Raw genomic sequence first — 22,532 nt, 5'->3', positions numbered from 1 at the left:
AATTGGGCTTTCCACTTAACTTTTCTAAACCTTTGTTTTTTCACCCATAAGTTGAGGGGCTCTTGTTCCTTGGTTGTGAAAAGCTCTCTATAAATCAAATATTAATATATAAGCTATTACTGCCCCATTGATTTCCATCAACCTTTAAAGGGTAATGACTCCTTACACTTTTCTTAATTAGTCTTTATGCCATGATACTTCAACTCAGTAGTTAATCATCTAGTAAATAAAACTAGAGCCTATCTAGTGCAATGGAGTAAGTACCTCCATTGAATAAATAATCACTCACTAATTGCTCTATCTTATAACATCATGTATTCTAATTTCAGATTTTCTTTCAATTGAATATGCTATCATAAACAACCTAAACCATTGTCAAAAGGGTGTCACTAATTGAACAATATTTATGTTTTGTTCACTGATCCTATAAATTCCCTATTTGACTTTTCTTTTCTACAGGTATAAACACCTTTAAAGGCCAGTACTTTCATAGCCGACAATATAAATATCCAGATGTATTTAAGGACAAGAGCGTTCTTGTGATCGGAATGGGAAATTCTGGCACAGACATTGCCGTGGAGGCCAGCCATGTGGCGAAGAAGGTACCAGTCTTTATTTATATGTATAAAGGCTTTGGGTGGGTATTCTTTTTAGATTTAAATGTTTTTTTGTTTTCCATTAGGATGGCTTTTTAAGTCATGAATAATTTTTTTTGAAAATTTATTTTTCGATTACAGTTGACATTCAAGATTATATTAGTTTCAGGTGTGCAATATAGTGGGTAGACACTTACATAACTTACCACGTGACCCCCCAACAAGTCTAGTACCCCTTGACCCCACACAGAGTTGTACAATAGTATTGATTCTATTTCCTGTGCTGTACTTCACATCCCTGTGACTATTTTGTAACCACCAAGAACGTACCATTCTTGATGTTATTGATGAAGAACTTTATCTTAAGACACAGACCTCAGACAAACAGTGTGAGACACCAGGATAAATGCTGAAAGGAACTCAAAATGCCTGAAACATATAGATTTTTAAAAGTATTTTTAAAACAGATTTGTAAAGTATTTTTTTAAAGGTTCATAAATTTTACTGTAAATTCCAGGTGACACCTTTCCTCCGAAACCTACTTCTGGGACTTCCTATTTTGGTTGTTTTCCTACTCATCCAAGGAGAGCTCCTGAAGCCATTAGTTTCTCACCTAGTTCCATAGGTCAGAAAATCTTAGCAGTTTCTCCTTGCTAAGATGTCCCATTTGCTCTCTCCTTCCTTATGCATTGCCACCACCATCATCAGACCCATACCACCTCACACTAAGGCTGTTGTTGCACTTTCCTCCTCATACTAATTGTAGAAATAGTCAATATTTATTGTGCTTTACTAAATGCTTTACTGTATTGCCTCAACCAATCATCGAAACAAGCCACTGAAGGGTACTGATAGGGAGTGCCCTGATGACGGATGAAGAAACTGAGGCTTACAGAGCTTGAGGAACCTACCTAAAATAACCGTAACAGCAAGTAGAGCCAGTTTTCAAATCCAAGCCGCTTTAATTCAAAGCTCCTGTCCCTAATTCTACCCTGCACCTCACCCCAAGTCCATCTTGTCACACATGGGTGCCCAATGTGTGCCCAATCACCAACAAACAAATCCTCTGAACAGTCTGCTCTTATTAAGACATTCTCATGTCTGGAAAAAGCTTCGAATAAATCTCCTTACTTAAGAAAAGATAATACAATTGCAGATGTATTTGCTCTGCATTATAAGGTTCTCCACAATCTGGTCCAAGTCCGCCATTTTCATTTTATCCTCCGCCCTATTTTCTGTATGGTCGTCAGCAGCAGTCTGACAGGTGTACTCTGAGCCCTTTCCAATCCCTGTGCCTGTGCTTTCCCCCTTATTCACACCACACAACCCCTTCTGCCTTTCCCTCTTCTCTTTTGTTACACTCCACACATACACGCTCAGCAACCACAACACAACACAAAGCGCTCTCTCCTTAGTAAGAATTTATGTAATGATTGTCATTACACTCGTCAGTTGGCACTTTGTAAGTCTTATTATTGCTAACTACATTTTTGCGTATATGTTTTCTTTCCAAATATGCTATAAACTCATTCACCCAACCAGCCCTACCAGGTGTTGGCTTCTGGTGTGCTGAATATTGTGCCAGACACACTGGAGACACACTGGAGAATGCCAACAACAAAAAAGGTTCCTGCTATCATGGAGCACGTAGTCACGGGGGAAACAGATGCCATGTAAATAAGTGTAAATTCCTGGATCAATAATTGCAAGAGCCAAAGTAGCTACGAAGAAAACAGATTGGGAGTGTGTGACTTTCATATTCCCTTCTGGGACTTTTGCAAAAGGACTTGATGACTAATCTGTTAGACAGATAGATTTTGACATCTATCAGATGAAAGACATCTATCAGAGGAAAGACAGAAGTTTGGTGGAGTTATCCAAAGGAAGAGAAAGGAGGCCCTGAAATAAAAATTAACACAGTCCCCTCCACTATGACCACCACATGTAGGCAGCGTATTATTATTTCTATTTTTCTAATTGTTTGGAAATGTTTTCAATCAGAAAACTTGCTTTGGCAGACATAGTATCATTTCTATATCAAAAAAGAAACTCATCTCAGTTTAGAACACAACTCATATCTAATAAAATGTCCTATCTGATTCTGCATCAGGACACAGAAAGAGGCAGGTTCAGTGCAAATATGGCTAATATCAAAATCATGGAAACACTCGTAGTTCTTGCCCCACATTTCTTGTATTGCACGTACTGCTCCATTATAAGGCCAAACAAAATATATAACAAAGACAGACACAGTCGCTCTGGTCACCATGCCCCAGGATTTGGAGGGGAAAACATCTGTTAAATCAGTTGTTCTGGATCTGCAAAGTAACAGATTGGTTGAATTTTTTTGAGTTTCCACCAAAACAAACTGTATTAATGAATTCAATGTCAGTTCAAACAGTAGTTTCTGTTGAAACCCTTTGTGGGTTTCAATTGCAACCATTCCCTGTTCTTACTGCCTACAACCATGTTTCCCCAAAAATAAGACCTAGCCGGACCATCAGCTGTAATGCGTCTTTTGGAGCAAAAATTAATATAAGACCTGGTATTGTATTGTATAGTATAGTATAGTATAGACCTGGTAATATACTATATTATACCTGGTCTTATATTACATAAGACCCAATCTTATATTAAAATATATTAAAATAAGATCGGGTCTCGTATTAATTTTTGCTCCAAAAGATGCCTTAGAGCTGATGGTCCAGCTAGGTCTTATTTTTGAGGAAACACGGAATTAGTAGTGTACGACGGTGTAACCACAGGAGCTCACCACAGTATCTCATTCCCCAGTGTCTAGCACTGAGGCTGACAGATAATAAGCGCTCAATAATATACCCTAAGGCATCTTACTTCTCGAGACACTCAAACCATCACCCAAAATAATTTTAAAATAGAAGCTGGAAGGGCCAAAACTATCTTGTCAGGGATGTATTCTGAGGGGGGCAGATGTCTGGGTGTCATTTAATTCATTCGACTTCTCGAATCTCTGTCCAGGTCAGCCCTGTTCACGTGTTAGTCTGAGTGACCTCTTTGGTTCCTTGTAGGTGTTTCTCAGCACCACTGCAGGGGCATGGGTGATGAGCCGAGTCTATGACTCGGGGCTTCCATGGGACATGGTGTTCATGACGCGATTTCTGAACATGATCCGAAATTCTCTCCCAACTCCAATTGTGAGCTGGTGGATGGCAAGAAAGATGAACAGCTGGTTCGATCATGCAAATTATGGCTTAGTACCGGAAGACAGGTAAGTATGGTGTATCTTGTTGTACCTGCTGGGGGCTATTCAGAAGAAGGCATTTTAGTCCTTCCTGTGGCATGTCCAAACCTGGCAGTAACATGATAACATGACTGAAGATGCAGGAAAACTTCATACAAACTTACTCGATCCTAATAGCTAACAGTTTTTGAGTTCTTGGTAAGTGAAATCATGTATTTCATCATGCAACAACCCTTAAAGTGAGTATTATAATCTCCCTTTCATCATGGGTGAACTTAGGCTTAGTGAAGTTCAGTGACTTGCCCAAGCTCACTTAGTAGTAAATGAGCTCTGTGGCCTAGGCAAGTTCCCTGAGCCTCAGCTGCAGCAATCTAAAGTGAATGATTTGTCTGTGACTCAACCAAAGCAACACACTTGCCTTGTTTCACTGGGAGGACAAATCAAATCCTGTAGTTTCCCTTCGCCATCACTCTAATAGCAGTACCGTCTTGACCTGGTCAAGATGACCTTGATTTCAGTCTGCCCTATCTGCTACAACCTACGACTTACCCGTTAACAAGAATTAATGGTTTTACTTCCTTATTCATTAAGTTTGTACAATGAGGTTCCATCACCAGAGTGACCACAGTCTGATCCCCTCTCCCCAGTTTTTACTCTGGACCAGCATGGACCAGGTGGCACCCAAGCCGTCGTTGATGGCACACAGCCAACTTCCTACTACACACATTTCTTCTTTCCTCTTGCTCCCTTCATTTTTCTCTTATATACCTTCCCCTCACTTTGCTCTCCCCGTCCCTCCATTGTCTCCATCTTTTCCTTCCTTTTTCTTACCTCCCCTCTTCTTCCTCCTACCTCCAAGCCTCTCTCAGAGGTTTCCAGATCTGTTCACCAGAGCTTTTTCTACCATAAGCTTTATCTAGACTGAATCTAGCTCATGGGACTATAAAGCATTCTACTTAATCCCATAAACTCCAGAAACTGAAAAGAGCCTGAGGAATGATCATTCTTTATCTCTTAGATTTAGTAAATCCTTTACCATTCCCAAAGTTCTTACATATACTGTACTATTTCATGTCTCTCCATCCTACCCAAAGAACGAAGGATGGCAAGTGTTAGAATCCCTATTTGACAGATAAATAAAAGCAAGCCTAGAGGGAGCAAATGACCTTCCCAGCCTCTGTTAAACAGGAATAGCGCTCTTCCCACTTTACGACACACTGTCTTGCTGTGGGCTCGCCATACGCCAAACATGGGGCAGCTGATTTCCCGTTACCTCATTAGTGGTTTCGGTAGTGACTCCCAGCCAGAACAAAATCATTCTGCCCTGGTTCCTTGTGAGCACATGCCTGGTTTCCTGGTACAGCTGCTTCCCAGGAGAGAGCTTCCGAGGTGCCAGCAGATCTCGAAGCCTCTGCTTCTCCTTGCAGTCCTTCAGCACTCAACTATGTCCCAAATCACAGGGATGGCTGAATGCTGAAATTCAGCAAGGGGAGCAGGGCTTCCAAACCCTAGTAAATGGTAAGCATGTGTCATCATCTTTCTTGGTCACCCATGAATCCCTCCCATAGAGGTAACGTCTCCCCAGACTGGCACCTCTGAAGATGGCGGTGGCCTGGGCGGGGGCTGCCCTCGCCCCCCTCCCATGAGCAATACAGATGAATACACAAAGCAATTACTCCTGTGAGATAGGCAAGCGCTGCACAAACAGCTTCTGACAGTAAACAGGAGAAAGAGACAGAATAGAAAAGACTGAAAGCTCGGCAACCCTCAGGGAGCTGCGGGAACCCTGAAGGCAGCGGGAACCAGTGAAGGTCATTGCTACCTATGTCCCCTTCCCCTCCATGGGGGGGCGGGAGCTCCATTGGGGGCGTTGGCCTACCTGGGGGATCTCCAGAGCAGCTCTCAGCTACCATGCCCGGAGCCTTTTGCCTCGGAAGGGAGAGAGCAAGTGGGAGCAGCAGGGAACGCGAACACCTGTTCTGCCTGCTCCTCCCAGCAGGCCAGTGTCCGGGGCACAGGTGCGCAGGCTCTGCTCCAGCTGCTTCCCAAACTACCCGCATGTGGAGCCCACAGGGGGCGGCTCTACATCCAACCAAGAGAGAGATCATTTGCAGAAGGCTGGGGAACAGAGGGATCCTCCTGGAGCTGTGGGGACCCCTCCGGACCATTGTTACATCACCCTACACCTCTATATGGCAGGCGGGGACTCTATTCCGGGCTTTGGCCTACCTGCAGAATCACCTGAGCCCGTTTCCAGCTACATCACCTAGACCCGGCAGAGGTGTCCAAACTGCAGCCCTCCAGCCAACTGCGGCCCACAATCCATTGTTAATTGGCCCCGCAGCAAATTCCAAAAATATATTTAGTTTACTTAAATAAACCAGGTGAGGCAATACGTACTTCACCTTGAGTGAGTGGCCCGGCTGTTTGTATATTTTACTGCATATGGCCCTTGGTGAAAAATGTTGAAAAAAGTTTGGACATCCCTGACCTAGAGGCTTTTGCCTCAAACAAAGGGAGCACGCAGGAACAAGAGGGCGTCACCATGCGCACCTGCAGGCCAATGCCCCAGGTGCCATAAGCACCTGCCCCCTCCTGTCTGCTTCCCCAAACTACCCAGCACATAAAGCCCACACAGAGTTCTCTTCTACTCAGGACCACTTTCTGAATAACAAAGGAGAGAAACTGTATATGGAATGCTGGGGAGCTGTGAGAGCGCTCTGGGGATTACTGGATTTCTCCAGGGTGGGAAGGGCCAGTGAGGGCCATGGCCTGTGTCCCCTCCACCTCCATAGGGTGGGTGGGAACTCTGTCCAGGTGCTCTGGCAGCCTGCAAGTTCTCTGTAATGTGTTCCCAGACTTGTTGCCAAGCCCCTTTCCGCAGGAACAACGGAAGCAGTACTACCTGTTCCTGCTTCCCCACCTGGAGCCACTCTGGCTATGGGGCGGGGAGGGAACAGGGGGCACAGTGCTCCACACGCCTTAGGTACCTGCTGGGCTCCTACCCGCCTGCCCAAACCACCCAGCACACAGTGTACACAGAGGCCGTTTCTACACCAGGCCACTTTGCCAAGACTGGAAGAGAAAGCTATTTTGCTTAATTCATAGAAAGAAACCTAGAAACCTAGAAAGCTAGAAAGTCAAACAAAATGAAAAATCCTCAGGAGAAAAAGAAATATCCTAAGGAACCCTAAGTAATTTGCCTGATAAAAAATTTGAAGAAATGGTCATAAGGATAGTCACCAATCTTGAGAGTGGAATATAGGAACTTAGGGAGAAGTTCAACAAAGGGAAAGTATAAGAAAGAACAAAGCAGACCTCAAATGTACAATAACTGAAATGAAAAACACATTATAAGGAATCAATAGCATATTAGCTAACACAGAAGTATGGATCAGTGACCTGGAACAGACTAATGGAAATCACCCAATCAGAGCAGCAGAAAGAAAAAAGAATTTTGAAAAATGAAGATAGTTTAAAGGATCTCTGGGGTAATATGAAGTGCTCAAACTGTTGCATTATAGGGATCCCAGAAGGAGAAGAAAGAGAGAAAGGGATGGAAACTTGATTCAAAGAAATAATGGCTAAAAACTTTCCTAACCTGGAAAACTAAAAAGTTTTTGCACAGTGAAGGAAACCTCAAGAATACAAAAAGATAACCTACTAAATGGGAGAAGACATTTGCAAATGATATACCCGAGAAAGAGTTAATATCCAAAATATATAAAGAACTCATATAACTTAACCCCCCTCCCCCAAAAATCCAAATAATCCAATTTAAAAATGGGCAGATGACCTGAATAGACGTTTCTCAGAAGAGGACATACAAATCGCCAACAGACATATGAAAGATGCTCAACATCACTAATCATCAGGGAAATGAGAATTAAAACCACACGAGATATCACCTCACACCTGTCAGAAAGGCTATCATCAATAAATCAACAAATAACAAGAGCTGGCGAGGATGTGGAGAGAGGGAAACCCTGATACACTATTGATAAAATTGCAAATTGGTGCAGCCACCATAGAAAACCGTATGGAGAGTCCTCAAAAAATTAAAAACAGAGCTACCATATGACCCAGCAATTCCTCTTCTGGGTATTTATCCAAAGAAAACAAAAACACCAATTTGAAAAGATATATGCACCCCTATGTTCATTGCAGCATTACTAGTAATAACCAAGATGTTAAGCAACCAATATGTCCACCGATAGATATCGTGTTTCCCCAAAAATAAGACCTAGCCAGACAATCAGCTCTAATGTGTCTTTTGGAGCAAAAAGTAATGTAAAAACCAGTCTTACTTTACTATAAGACTGGGTCTATATAATTAATATAATATAATATAATATAATATAATATAATATAATATAATATAATAATAATAATAATAATATAATACCAGGTCTTATATTAATTTTTGCTCCAAAAGACCAAAAGATGCATTAGAGCTGATTGTCCAGCTAGGTCTTATTTTCAGGGAAATGGGGTAAATGGATAAAGGAAGATGTGAAATATATATATATATATATATATATATATACTGAGTAATATATGAATATTACTCAGCAATAAAAAAGAATGGAATCTTGCCATTTGCAACAACATGGATGGACCTAGAAGATATTATGCTAAGTGGAATAAGTCAGTCAGAGAAAGACAAATACCATATGATCTTTATATGTGGAATCTTAAAATAACAAGATAAATGAATAAAGAAAAGAGACACAAACCCATAGCTACAATAGAGAACAAGCTGATGGTTACCAAAGGGGAAAGGATGGGGAATAGGAATTTTTTTAAAAAGCTCACGATCCATGACGACGTGTCAATGTAGTAGGTTCCTCGGCTGTAGAAAATGCACCACTCTAGTGTGGGATCTCGGTGGTGGGGGAGGCTGTGCATGGGTGTGGGGCAGGAGATATGAGAAATCTCTACTTCCAATTCAATTTTGCTGTGAACCTAAAACTGCAATGAGAAATAACGTTTATTCCAAAAAAAATGTTTTTTAAGCTCAGAAAAAAAAAAAAAAAAGACGGGCACGTCCTGCTTAGCCAGGAGCAGAGTCCCCCAGTGAAGAAGGAAGGAGGAGGAGGAGGCGGGAGGACTAGCTGCATGGTTACTGGCGGATCTCTCATGTTTTTGTTTAGGACGCAGCTGAAAGAGTTTGTGCTAAATGATGAGCTCCCGGGCCGTATCATCACCGGGAAAGTGCTCATCAAGCCAAGCATAAAAGAGGTGAAGGAAAACTCTGTCATATTTAACAACACCCCAAAAGAAGAGCCCGTTGATATCATTGTGTTGGCCACTGGATACACCTTTGCTTTCCCCTTCCTGGATGAATCCGTAGTGAAAGTTGAAGATGGTCAGGCATCGCTGTATAAGTACATCTTCCCTGCGCATCTGCCAAAGCCAACCCTGGCTGTGATCGGCCTCGTCAAACCCTTAGGCTCCATGATACCCACAGGAGAAATGCAAGCTCGATGGGCTGTACGAGTCCTGAAAGGTACGTAAGTGCGTGAGAAATAGCAGGGCGGATGTCTTATTTTGGGTACTGGAAATTTTGAGAACCTCCCTCGCTCCTCCCCAAAACATCAGAATCTTTAAAAGCAGGATTCATTCGATTGCTCACTGAAGTACACTATCACAACGAATGTATGCCATAACTAGCACAAAAGGTGAAGCGGAGGTCAAAAATGATAAGCTGTGCCTACCTGTCCTTTTGACTGAACCAACTGGCTCGGTTCATGTTGAAAAGTTCAATCAACTGAATGACAAAACTCTGGCAAAGCAGTTGTGAGGCTCAGTCACATCAAGTAAGTAGGGAGATGGCCCGATGCTTATCTTTGCAGCGGGAGCATATTACCAGAACAGATGAGTAGCCGGGTACCAGAACTAAAGATGAGTAGTAAAGCACCTTTACGCACTATGGCAGCACCTACACCTAAAGTTAAATGGCCTTTTTTTGTCTGTTTTATAGGCGCGAATAAGTTACCACCAGCATGTGTCATGATAGAGGAAGTTAATGCAAGAAAAGAAAACAGGCCCAGTGGGTAAGTTAAGGACTTCTGCGTCCTTTCTGAATAACTGAAATTGGTAAAAACAGTAGCAAAGAGAGGTGACAATCACATCAGATGGAAAAAAAGCACCTGGCTCTAAAAGAAAACACTAGAATAATCTGTGTAAAGAGAAAGGAGGGAAAGGGGAATTGAGAAATTTTAATGTCACAGTATCATCACTTCAAACCTTGGTCATCTACTACCACATGAAGTTTGGATTCTAAACCAAATATAATTAACCCTCCTCTACTAGGTACGTTATTCCGTAATCAGCAGGTGAACAGTTATGTTCCATCCACTCTGACACTAGAAGAGACCTCTGCTCATTCATTCGTTCATTCAACAAATCTGTATTCAGCTCTATTGTTTTGTTCAGACACAACGCTAAAGCAAGATTTGGTAAATTATGGCCTGTGAGCCAAAGTTACCGACCACCTATATTTTTCTTTCACATGTTTAAATGGCTGGAAGCAAAAGAAAAAAAAGAATATTTTATGATGGGTGAAAAGTACATAACATTTAAATCACAGTGGCCATAAAGTTTTATGAGAACATACCAACACTCATTTATTTACATCTTATCTATGGCTGCTTTCCAGTTACAACTGCACAGCTGAGTAGTTGAGATAGAGACCATAATATGGCCCTCAAAGCCTAAAGTATTTGCCCTCTGGCCTTTTGCAGAGTAAGTTTGTTGATCCCTTCCCTCGAGCAGAGGTTTCCATTTGTGCTCTACTCTTTGGCTACCATTCAAGAACTGCAGATAAAGGAAGGGAGGTGGCCAGTGAAGAAGGGAGTATTGGAGATCCCCCACTCTCACTCCTAATCCAACTAAAACATCTCTGGTTTTATCTGTTTTGCTGTTTATCTGTTTTGGGCTATGATACTAATTTTGCCTTTAAAAAAAAAAAGGTTTCTAACGACAAAAAAAAGTTATAAAATCACTGCATACATTGAGGAAACAACTCCATCTAGACAACTCCATCTAGACTCATTTATAAATATGAACTACCATCCAAAAACCATGGAAATAAAGAAACAAACAAAGAGCAAACAAAAAAAGAAAAGAAAAGATTCTTTAGCACTTCTTTCATTCATATAGACTTTCGGACTTCAAGTGTTGTTCTAACCTCATGCACATCCCAAAACAATGAAAGCATTTTGGATGTCTTTTCTTCATCTTCAACCTGGAATATGATTTGATGTCCGTTATGGAATTCTAGTATAACATAGAAAATTAATTAGAACCACACAACGTAAAAAAGCTTCTTTTCACATAGGTCAGTCAATGATTTTAGGGTCTAATACCAGCATTCCACGGAATTCCACCCTTAATGATTTTTGCGGCTTTTTATATTACACAAATACATATAGCAATAACTGAGTTTTAGAAAGATTTAGGAATAGCAAAATTATGTAAAACATATTTTTTTTCTAGAAATTGCTGATCACTTGAGGAAAGAACAAATACTAGAGGCCTTGAGAGCATTTGGAGAATCACATGTACAGAGCATCTTTTCAAGGAACCCATCTTGTATTAAAATAATGCAGTGAGACCATTAGATAGCTATGGGCGTGGAGGGAAGACTACAGAAAACCATTCCAAATTTTGCAACATAATTGTTTGCTTTGGGCAATCTTACTTGTTCTAGGTTATCGTTATTTTATCGTTTTGTCTTCCCTTTTATCCCCAATCTTCCTTTTATAAAGGTTTGGCTTGTGTTACTGCAAAGCTTTACAATCGGATTACATCACATACATAGATGACCTTCTGACCTCTATCAATGCAAAACCCAACCTGCTCTCCATGCTCCTGATGGATCCACGCCTGGCTTTGACCGTCTTCTTTGGCCCATGCACACCATACCAGTTCCGCTTGACCGGCCCGGGGAGATGGGAAGGAGCCAGAGATGCCATCCTGACCCAGTGGAACCGAACTCTCAAGGCCACCAAAACTCGCATCGTACAAGAATCCGCATCTCCCTTTGCAAGCTTACTTAAAATCTTTAGCTTTCTGGCTTTGCTTGGGGCCATTTTCCTGACCTTCCTATAAATGAAAGATGACCTAAATGACTTATCAGATGCACAGAGTAGATTCCCCTGCCTGCCTTTGAATCTCTGCCAAACACTAGTGACGGTAGCTGAGTTTCTTGCTATTAAAAGGTCTGTCTTCGTGGGGAAGGCTGACGTACACAACTTAACCAATGAGAGATGCCAGACGAGGAAATGTCAGTTGATTTGTCCAAAGTCACAGAGCTCATAAGTGGCTGAGTCAGGACATACGTCTCCAGAGCACACATCCAGGGCTTTGAGTCCACCTGTAGTTTTCAGTGTTCAGATGACTTCAAAAGTCTTAATAGTGGCACCATAAAGGTCATATTACAAGGATATCACTCCATGAAAATGTCTGTACGTCTGTCTCCCTTTCTCGCTCTGCCTATGAGTGTGTGTCGACCTGCCTTCTGGGATTTCGTAGGTCTTTTCCTTAATGTACACCACTGTGTTTCTGAACCTCCACATGAATCATTTCTGTGTTTCTCCCTCCTTCCTCATCTATGCCCCTGACCATGCTCGACCTCCTGCAGGGCCACAGTGTAGAACAGACTCAACAGAAAGAACGGGTCCTCATGCCTAGTCTTGAAATTATTCCATAAATCACACTGGGAAATAATTTTTTTTTATTCCCATTCATTAAAACATTAATTTAGTTAGGTCCCAGAATTCTAGTAAAAGAGGAAACATATTAAACACTTTGGTTTCTTGCACACATCCTTTAAATTGGGGCTTCTGAGGCGTTTCATCTCCAAGAATAATTTGACATTTTCAGAAATTCTTCCTAGTGTATACAAACCGGGCCCCCTGCGAGGCCAGTTTTAAGTAAAGACGTCTGTCTTCATACATTTCCATGCTCTGGATCTTTCAAGTACCTCCCCATGGGGGAGACGCTTAGAGAACTGGGCCCAGTGTGGAAAGCTCTGCCACTTAATAGGCCTGTGAGCTGGAACAAGTCATCTACTTTTCCTAAGTGTCACTTCTTCTTTCTATAACATAGGAGTTATCATACATCCTACTTCATGAGGGTGTCATCAGGCTTAAATGGTGCGACCTACATAAAATGCTTAACCTTAGTCCTGGTAAGTGTTTATTAACTGACAGCTAATATTACTATCATAACCAAAGAGGATGCATGTTTTACTGCTTGCTTTATTTTTTCTAAGCCATAGACCTAGCTCCTCATTGGACATTCCCAACAGAGTATGTCATGGGCTTCTCAAATGCAGTATGTGCAAAATTAACCTCAATATGTTCCCAACAGCCTCCCACTCACTCCCTGCTTTCATTCCTCTCTGAAGGGAAAATATATGTTACGTATTTCAATAAATAATTATACAGAACTTCACAGTTTAAAAATAAGTGACACTCAATAAAATTTGTTTTCTTCTTTCATAGTCGAATGAATGAATGAATACATAAATACATAAATAAATAAGCATTGTTCTGAGCACGGCCTTGGGGCTATCTGATTTTGAATCTATGGAAGCTATTTTAAAATTCTGTAAATTATAAGCAACAGCAATGCAAAATAATTCTTGCCTATAGACATGTAAATAATATCCAATAGGTTTAGTTGGCTCTGTTTCCCACCATGGAGAACACTAATTTTGCCTCTGTTTGCATATTCATTTCAATAGCCCTAATCTATAAACGTGTGCCTCCTCTGAACTGGTGGTAATAGCTTACCCATTCCCTGCTTTAATAACAAGTTAAATAAAAGTTTTTAAACTGTGTTCCGTTTATATTTTTGCATGAGAGTCATGATTTTGCTTCCTTTGAAAGCGATCTCTGAACACCTCTCTCCAGGAATAACAGTACTATTATTCATCCATAGTTTTCCCGTAAAACACAAGTCACCTTGACCCTCAGACTTCACGTCTCATAGTCAGCAAGTCCTGTCAAATGTGTCTCGTGTGCAGAGCACGGATCATGTGACATGCGTGTAAAAGTGCGGACGCGGCACCCGATGGCCAGGGTGGAATCCCACCCACTTTGCTATACAACCTGAGGCAAGTTATTCCATCTCTTCTAGCTTCGGTTCCTTTAGCTGTAAAGTGTGGCAATACTACTTGAGCATTGTCGTGAGGAGGGATAGAAGACAATGCACATCAAGCAGTTAGCCCAGTGCCTAAGCTGGCCATTATTATCTCTCAGACTGGTCTGTTCCCTACCTTCCCCCATGCTCACGCCCTAGTGCAGGCCTATTTTATTCTTGCCTAGGTCACTGGCCCCATCTCCATACTCCCCCGACCCCAGTATGATTTGAGGGTGCGGTCATAGTAGGAGGAGAGAAATAAAGAACTTCTTGGGTTCTCCCGACTCCAGTGCCCCTTCATTCACTGCTCCCCAGTTAAGGATGTTTCACGTGGAGGCTATAGAGAACTGAGAACTATAACCCTTCAGGGTTGTCCTGTCCGCCATAAGACAGAACACATTGTTTTTAACTAGTCTAACTTCAGAAACTTTTGATTAAAAAAAAAAAAAAAACAGTCTTCACGTCTTTCTTTCTCTGCCAAGAAGAACTTGATTAGGCATTTTAAAATAGACTCCAAAAGTTTAAGCCAAAAGGGAAAAGATGAGACAATCAGCTTGTGTCAACAGAATAAGCCTACTGAGCACTTTGCCTACGGAGTATGAGTTATACCCTTTAACTGTGCAAAGTTTTTATTTCTGACATCGCATTTCATGGAAGTGCAAGCAGACTTTATAAAGAGTGTGACTGTGATTTTGAGTTACAGCCAGATTAGCAAACAGAGAGGGAGCCAGGGCGACGTGTGGTTGGGGAAAGAAGCTCAGTCTAAACATCAGCAAAGGAGGAGAACACGTGTCACCAAAAAGCTCTTCTGTAAAAGCTACTCTATAGAGTCCAGGCATAAAAGGAACCAAGGGGAGACATTCCAGGACGTTAGAGAAGGGAGATGGTAACTATGGGATGAAAATGTTATCAAATGCATTTGGGGGCAATTTGGCAGTATTGACCAAAATTTTAAATACATAGATCTTTTGGCACAGCAATTATACATCGTAGAATCTGTGCTATAGAAATTGTCATGTGTACAAAGCTATGTACACACAGATGCTTTTGTGCACTGTTTGTAACAACAACAAAGAGAAATAATAGTGTTGGTACTGAAATGGTAAGTAATTCATGTAACATTCTAACTGCAAGAAACAGAAACTCAACACTAACTGGTGTAACAAGGGAAAACTGTGGCTCGTATCACTGGAGTCTGGATTTTATAGACTCGCTTACAGAAGAGCATTTTGGTGACACCCGTTATGATGGGTTTCAGGGATGAGTCAACCCAGTGGTTTCAGTATCATGTGGCCACAGTTCTCTTGGATCTGCCCTTCTCCCTGGACCAGCCTCATTCTCAGCGTGCTAAGAGGGCTGCAATTGCAGACCACAACCTGTAGAAAAAGAGAGAAGCATTTCCAGTAGTCTTCCGGAAGCAGGATATGGCAGACAACAACTTGCATCCAAAAAGTCTGTTTACCTTTTCCTCCTGGTCACATGCCCACCTGCTAAAGACAACCTTTCCCAGCCTTCCTTGCAGCTAGTGTGGCCATGTGATTAAGTTCTTGCAATGGGATGTGAATGGAAATAACACATGTGATTTCTCCCTCACTCACTTAAAAGGAAAGGACTTCCACACTTTATCCTTTCTGCAAGCTGTGTCAGGGTCATGGCAGCAATGCCGCTTCAGCTCAGAGATGGCAGAGGAACAAGACAGAAAGAACAAAGTTCACTGAATGACTCTGGCAACAGAGCTGCCTCATCAGCTGAGACTGGTCAAATTGTTACATAACGGAGATTTTCTCTTATTCGTCCATTGTGTTTACAGGTCTCTGCTAACACCAGCTTCCCTTTTACACTAACTAATATGTATATCCTAGAGTCTCCAGGGACTCTCTCCTCGTGTCCCTGGAGTCCTCATGGCGTGAAACACATCAAAGCGCCCTTCGCAGGCAATCATTTGCCAGAGGGATGGGATTGTCCTTTGACTCCACACCTGGAGTTCTGGGTGGGGTCAGCTATCTCAGAGAGGCTCAGAGCTGCGTGCAGGAGGAATGAAAGGACGTCTCACTCAGTGTCTCTCTTCCCCATCACTCCTGTCAGAATTCTGCGATTACAAAATCAAATGGACCATCTTTCCACGCCATGTCCTCAGTTCCTGAACCTGGTTACCTCTAAGGATTTGATCCTCCACCTGTCTCAACCATCCTCTGCTATGTGCACAATCTAGAGCAGTGCTATCCAATAGAACTTTCTGCTGTTGTAGAAATGTTTAACCTTCACCGCCCTCAATGTGGTCACGTGTGGCTGTGAAACACTTGAAATGTGGCTAGTGCCAAGGAAGGACGGAATTTTTAATTTCATCTCATGTTAATTCATTTAAATCCAAGTTTAAATAGCTCCATGCAGCAGCGACTATTGAATTAGATAGTACAGGTCTAATTCTTTCTCTTTTTTTTTTTCCTTCTCAACAAGTGCAGCTCTCCACAGCCCAAATTACAAACATCCCACTCCCACCGGATACTACAAGAACATCATTTTCATACAACCAAGTTTTTGGTGAAGTAGGGGGTTTTGTGGAGATCTATGAAAATAGTGAACATGGGAAAGAGGTATGATCGCTCATCTTACTGTCTGGGGCAACTCACTGAACGTGGCATTGGAAGAGATGCACACATTCTCGCTGTACAAGCCAGCTCCGTCTGGTACACCACCAGATAGGGACCCCTGGAAAAATCTGAAAGTAGACTGTATGTTGGATGACATTATTAAACGTATATTGAGTGTCTTGGCTGCAGTGATGATAATGTGACTATGTTGGAGGATGCCTTTATTCTTGTGAGATATCTGCTGAAATCTCCTGGTGGCATCCTGATGTTTGAAGACCATGTTCACGTGTGTGTGCGCACAAAGAGAAGAGAGGTGGGTGAGGGGAGAGAGTGACAGAGAGAAAAGGTACCAAGAGGCTAATAATTGATGAAATAAATGGGTGAGGGGTACACTGGTGTTCATTAATGAAACTGTTCATTGGACTTCTCTGTTGGCTTGACAGTTTTCAAAAGAAAAATTAATTTGCTGCCAACAATAGATTTCATAGAAAACTCTGGATTTGCAGTTTCTATTGAAAAGAGTCTGAAACCTTGGGCCCATGATCTCAAATAGCAGTATTTAGCTGAACCTAACAGACGGGCTTCTTATCTGGCCCTCATCCCTCCTTTGGGTGACCTTCCTGCTCCCTGTGATCATTTGTATTTGTGCTCCTGGTCTAGAAACTGTTCGGTGAACCCAAGATGGTCTATTATAAGATGGTCTCTTCCAAGGACTTGCAGGAGAAGGGAAAAAAAGAGAAAGAAAAAAAGACGGTGACTATTTAGTACTCTATTATCGCCCCTGCGTCTACAATTATTCCTTTTCTTGTGCCCTAGGTTAATATTTGAAACTAACTTTACGCTTTCTCAAATGCATTTTACCAGCTCCCTCTGCTGACGCTTCCTGAGAGAATGAAACTGCTTGAAATCATGGTAAGTTTTGAATTTTGATCACACTCCTGGGGTTAAATAGCTCTGGACGTAGAAGAGCTGGATGGTGTGACAGTCACTTAAATTACTTTCTCCTTTGGACTATTCCTTGAACGATGGTTCAAAAGACGAATACAAGAGTCAGGGTTTATACCAAGCAGACCGCCTGTTTCAAGGAGGGCTGTGCTTTTGGGTGACTTGCCGCCCTCTAAAGGCTACAAGGAGAAGAGCAGCCGATTACCACCTGCTTCCCTTTAAGTTTAGGTTAGGGCTTGGCAGGAACTGTGACGTTGAGGAGGGTGGAGAAAAGGGGCAGAAGTCGTTGGTGGCCTTTGAATCCCAAAGCCCTATTCTAACTTGTCCTTTAGCCCTCCCTTGAGATCACGGAAGTATCAAGCTCGGAAGTTGTGTTCTACACAACGTTTTTTACCCCCAATAAGTATTCTGCTGTCACCCGCGTACAGGAAACGCAAATGGTTTTTGTTTTCAACTAAGAGAACTTTGATCAAAGTCAGCATTTCTTTATTTTTCTTTTAGAACAGAGCGTTTGAGTTTTGAGGGTTTTTTTTGTTTTGCTTTCTGGGGTTTTTTTGTTTTCTTTTGTTTTGTTTTTTAAGACAAACACTATCTTTGCTATTGGCTTTGAGAAATAATTTGTCAGAGTACCTGCTCGATGTTAACAAGGTAAGTGTCCTGGATTTCTTTCTTTTTTAATGGGGAAATGTTTCCAGAAGCTGCTTTTGCAGAGCCTGAATATTCTGCTTGGTGAGTGCATTCCTTAAGAATTATGTGATTCTCTTTCTCGGGAGCCTCTTCATTAGGGTTAAAGCAACAGAATTAAGGAGAGAGTCAGGAAATTAAGGAATGCTGTAAGGAAAAGTCAGGTTGTAGGGAGTGAAAGGAAACCATCCAAAAGGAAAGTGTCCATGAAAAATCACAGAATCCCCAGACTTTCTGTGATTCGAGGCTCACCTGATTTCATCTTAGGGATGAGATGGGAGTGTCAGGCATTGGGAAACACAAAACACTCCACAAAGGTTATGATAGGAAATACTGTAACAAAGTATGAGCATTGATGGGGTAAGAATAAGAAATATAAACAGATCAAATGTCAAACTCAAAGAAATCACAATCAGTTATATGATTTGCAAATCACTCAAGTCTCTTTATGTCTCGAAATTGACTCCTACATTTTCTGGTCTGTCAGATGTTGGATGGAGTTTTCATGTGTTTCAAAAGTCCAGTTCAGTAGTTCAGGGTTCGTTTCTACCAAGAAACTAAACATAAGTGACCTTTGAGCTTCAGAGTGACGTTATGCTTACAGCACACTTTATAGTTGACAAAGACATTGCACATACCTTCTGTCCTCCCAACCCTTCTAGCCTGCCGTATTCTCCTCTCCCTTTCAATTCACATCTTATTTTTGGCACCAATTACTTGGCATTCAGACATAAAAACAGTTCTTTCAAGCTGGAAGGGAACAAAGAGAAAATTACCAGAACCCTCTGCTTTACAAATGTGGGGACAATGTCATAGGGAAATCAAGAATTGTGTCCAAGTTTATGCAGCTGGTTAGAGGCAGAAGCAGTACTAGAATTCAGATCTCCCAATTTCCAGTTCACTCACTCATTCCCCTTAGTAACTTGAAGCATTAAAAAAAAAAAAAATGGCTGCCTCCACTCAGAAATTCATAATCTGCAATTACGGCGTAATTTTAAAAGGTGCAAATTCCTAATTTGTTTTTGCTGTCTCTGAGTCAGTGTGTAAAAGACAAGGTGTTTTTGCCCAGGAAAGACAAGCCCCTACTGTGTCTCTAGGTCCCCGGGGATAACCAGACAGCCCAAGGGTGTCTGCAGGCGGTTGTACCCAAAGCATGCTGCTATGATAGGACATACCACGTGATCTGCTGTGTGTGACAGGACATACCAGGTGATCTCCTGTGTGTTGGTCTCTCTCCATCTAGCCGCAGCTCCTTGTGGAAAGCCACTGGCTCTTTTATTATTGCTAGTATTGAGTCCCTGGGACTCAATCATCATTGCCCCCCCCACCACCACTTGGCTCAAGAGGTAGCCAGGATGCATCTATTGAATGAATTTGCTGCCAATCTATCCACTACAGCACATTTTGCACTTTTCCAGTTCAATTAGCAACCATTTCTTTTGTGTTATTATTGCAAAGACAGAGCCAGACCTGCCAACTCTGGACCACTCTCTACCTAGTGGCCTAGAGATTTCAGCGTTCTTCCTGGTGGAGGCCATTTATTTCTGATTAGAAGCTATCTAGACCTCCTACTTCTCAACTCCAAAGAAGCCACAGGTATGTCTGTCCACTTGTTTCCAAACTTATTGATAAAATCTATTTGTGGGAGCTGTCTTTTCTAGGGAGAAGAAGGAATTAGGGTGGTAGGTGATGAACACTGAGAAAAAATGTGGTGCTAAGTACTTGTCTGTGAGTAATGTGGCTTTGTTTCAAACAATCCCTCAACATAGGTATTTTTTCTTATTTTACAAATCTGAAGGTGTTTAAGTAGGTTGGTTGGGGGAACGTGGCACAGAGACAGAGATCAAGCCCAGTTCTGCTGTCTCCAAGTCTATTCTCGTTGCAGCCGACCTAGCTCTCCCACATCAGTAGAGACTCCGAAATAAACCAAAAGTCTATGGGGAAGAAGTGTAAATGTTGCTACATATAATGAAGCCAGATACGAGTGTCTCATCCTTACAAAGGGCAGGATGACAAGTAAGATTTGGAAAGAAGCAACAGGTAAGATCTGTGTTGCAAGTGCCCAGATCTGCTTCAGAACCAGGTGCATCTGAGGGGCCCAAGGGCTCGGAAGTCTTCCTCTGGCCTCTGTAAGAGCAAATCCACTTTGTGTCTGTGGATGGAGGTGCTGATCTGACTAGGAAGCCAGTTGCACAGCCATTGGGACAAACTCCCCGCAACCGGTCCCAGCAAACCTAGGCACAGGCTTAGTAACAGGCCACCTCAGGCTCTCTGACCGACGAGATGTGCACATCCAGGCCCAACGTCAGAGATGCAGTCACTCCAGACTCGGCTGCTTACTAGCACTGTGTCCTTAAGTCGTGTCAAATGATGATGCTATATTTCCCCATTTACTCGTGCTCAGGACTCTAAATATTTTCTCTCTTGACAAATTGATGGTCGCCAGTTAGGAGAGGGGCTGGAGTGGCGGGGGGAGCTGGGTGAAAAAGGTGAAGAGATTAAGAAGCACAAATGGCCAGTTATAAAAACAGTCACGGGGATGTAGAGTACAGCATAGGGAATATCATCAATAATATTGCAATAACTGTGTATGCTGTCAGATGGATACTAGACTTACCAGGGTGATCCACTTCGTAAGGCATATAAATGTCTAATCACTATGCTATACACCTAAAATTGTAATTGGAAAATAAATTAATAAAAAAAAATATTTCCTCTCTTGGTTCCCCAAGGAAACTACCAGTATGGTAAGTGGCAGGACACTACAAAAATGACATAAGGATTATTTCTGTTTCATAAAATATATACTACTGTTTTGACTTCAAAGGCAAAGTCAAATCAGAGGTACATGTTTTATGAAACAAGTACTTTGAGGTCTCAGCTCCTCTTCGTGTGTCTTTTTGCACTGATCAAGGGGATTGAGAGAAGGAGACAGTGCTTGCACCTGAGTCTACCTGACATATGAAGGGCCTCAGCATGACAGAAAACTGATTTGCTGGAATTAAATAACTGGTTAGACCATCTGGATCCCAGCAAAAGCTATAGGGGTGTTTGCACAACCCCAAATTATGAAACCAGGAACTGATCATAAATCCCCATGACACTTACTGCCTCCAGTCTGTCCTCAGAAGCCCAGGTATCCCCATTTCCAGAGGACCTGATCTTGGACTCTAGAATGTTCCATATGACTTTCCTTGGGAACTTTCCTCTGGATCATTGTCAGCCAACGCTGCCTCTGTGCAAGGTTAAGAGCCTCCACCCCCTCCATTCATGTAATATCTTATCTTGGTTGTAGGGCAGGACGTGGTCCATGACTAGCTATTCTTGAGGACTCTAGATGCTTTGCATAAAAACTAACATTTTTGCTAACTGCAGTTTCTAGGGTGCAGAGAGGCCAGGTGATAGCAAAGGGCCCCTGTCATACTGAGGGAGATCTGAAGACCCAAAGGGACCAACATCCTGGCAAAACTAGCTAATAAGAAGAACTAAATTTAACTGAGCACTTACTTTGTAGCAGACACACTTCTACAACCGTTCCAACATATACTCATTCATTTAATTTCATAACAAATATTTAAAATAGGTATTATTATTATTATTATTTATTATTATTTCCATCCCCATGGTACTGATGAGAAAACTTAGGCACCGAGAGGATAAACAGCTAAATCACAGTCATACTGTTAATAAGTGAAGCCAGGACTTAACACCAAAAGTCTAATTGCAGAGCCCTGATTTTTCATCAAAATGTGATTCTGCCTCAGCTCAAAGATGAAAGGAGGGTATTTCTGTCACTACCAAAGTTGAGCTCTGTGATAAGGCCTGCCTGCCAGCCTTGCCATGTAAAGAAGCTTTACTCGACCTTCCCGTAACAGAGCAGACCATGGTCAAGCGCGTTGCCGTGATTGGAGCCGGTGTGAGTGGCCTGTCCTCCATCAAATGCTGCTTAGATGAGGACCTGGAGCCCACCTGCTTTGAGAGAAGTACTGCCATCGGGGGGCTATGGAAGTTCACTGTGAGTAGCTCACACCCTCCCACCTCCATCAGTGGTGACCCGTCTGTGTGCGTGGTCTGTCCTCCTTCGGCACAATGGCCTCCGCCTACCTTGCTGACCTTGTAGGGGAACAGCTCACGGGTGGTTGGTGCCACGGTCACACTGTGCAGATGCGGTGTCACAAATGATGAAACGGGAGAACGGGCAGGGCAGGGGCGGGGACAGTGGGGAGAGAGAGGAAGAAAGAGGCATTTCTGGTACACACACAGGATGGAAAGTTAGGATGCCGTCTGGCCCATGGCCCCAACAAGACAAAGTAGCCGAGTGTCACACTGGGTAAGCTGAATGAC

The 22,532-nt window shown here is 42.3% G+C and overlaps 1 protein-coding gene across 1 annotated transcript in view; it reads left to right on the top strand.

Annotated features, from left to right (window-relative positions):
- Nucleotides 1-22,532, top strand: part of LOC308487685 (dimethylaniline monooxygenase [N-oxide-forming] 4-like) — a gene marked incomplete at its 5' end in the record, with an annotated part of 52,718 nt that overhangs the window by 12,362 nt on the left and 17,824 nt on the right. Inside the window, 6 exons of the mRNA XM_081026204.1 lie at nucleotides 460-602; nucleotides 3,644-3,843; nucleotides 8,970-9,325; nucleotides 9,800-9,872; nucleotides 11,589-11,926; nucleotides 22,064-22,203. Coding sequence (XP_080882330.1) covers nucleotides 460-602; nucleotides 3,644-3,843; nucleotides 8,970-9,325; nucleotides 9,800-9,872; nucleotides 11,589-11,926; nucleotides 22,064-22,203 — 1,250 coding nt within the window. The remainder of the gene's footprint in view (nucleotides 1-459; nucleotides 603-3,643; nucleotides 3,844-8,969; nucleotides 9,326-9,799; nucleotides 9,873-11,588; nucleotides 11,927-22,063; nucleotides 22,204-22,532) is intronic.

The sequence above is a fragment of the Rhinolophus hipposideros genome (genome assembly GCF_964194185.1).
Source record: "Rhinolophus hipposideros genome assembly, chromosome: 19".
Taxonomy (NCBI): Eukaryota; Metazoa; Chordata; class Mammalia; order Chiroptera; family Rhinolophidae; genus Rhinolophus; species Rhinolophus hipposideros.
Note: the sequence above shows the minus strand (reverse complement) of the source record. Positions and strands in the feature narration are given on the sequence as shown.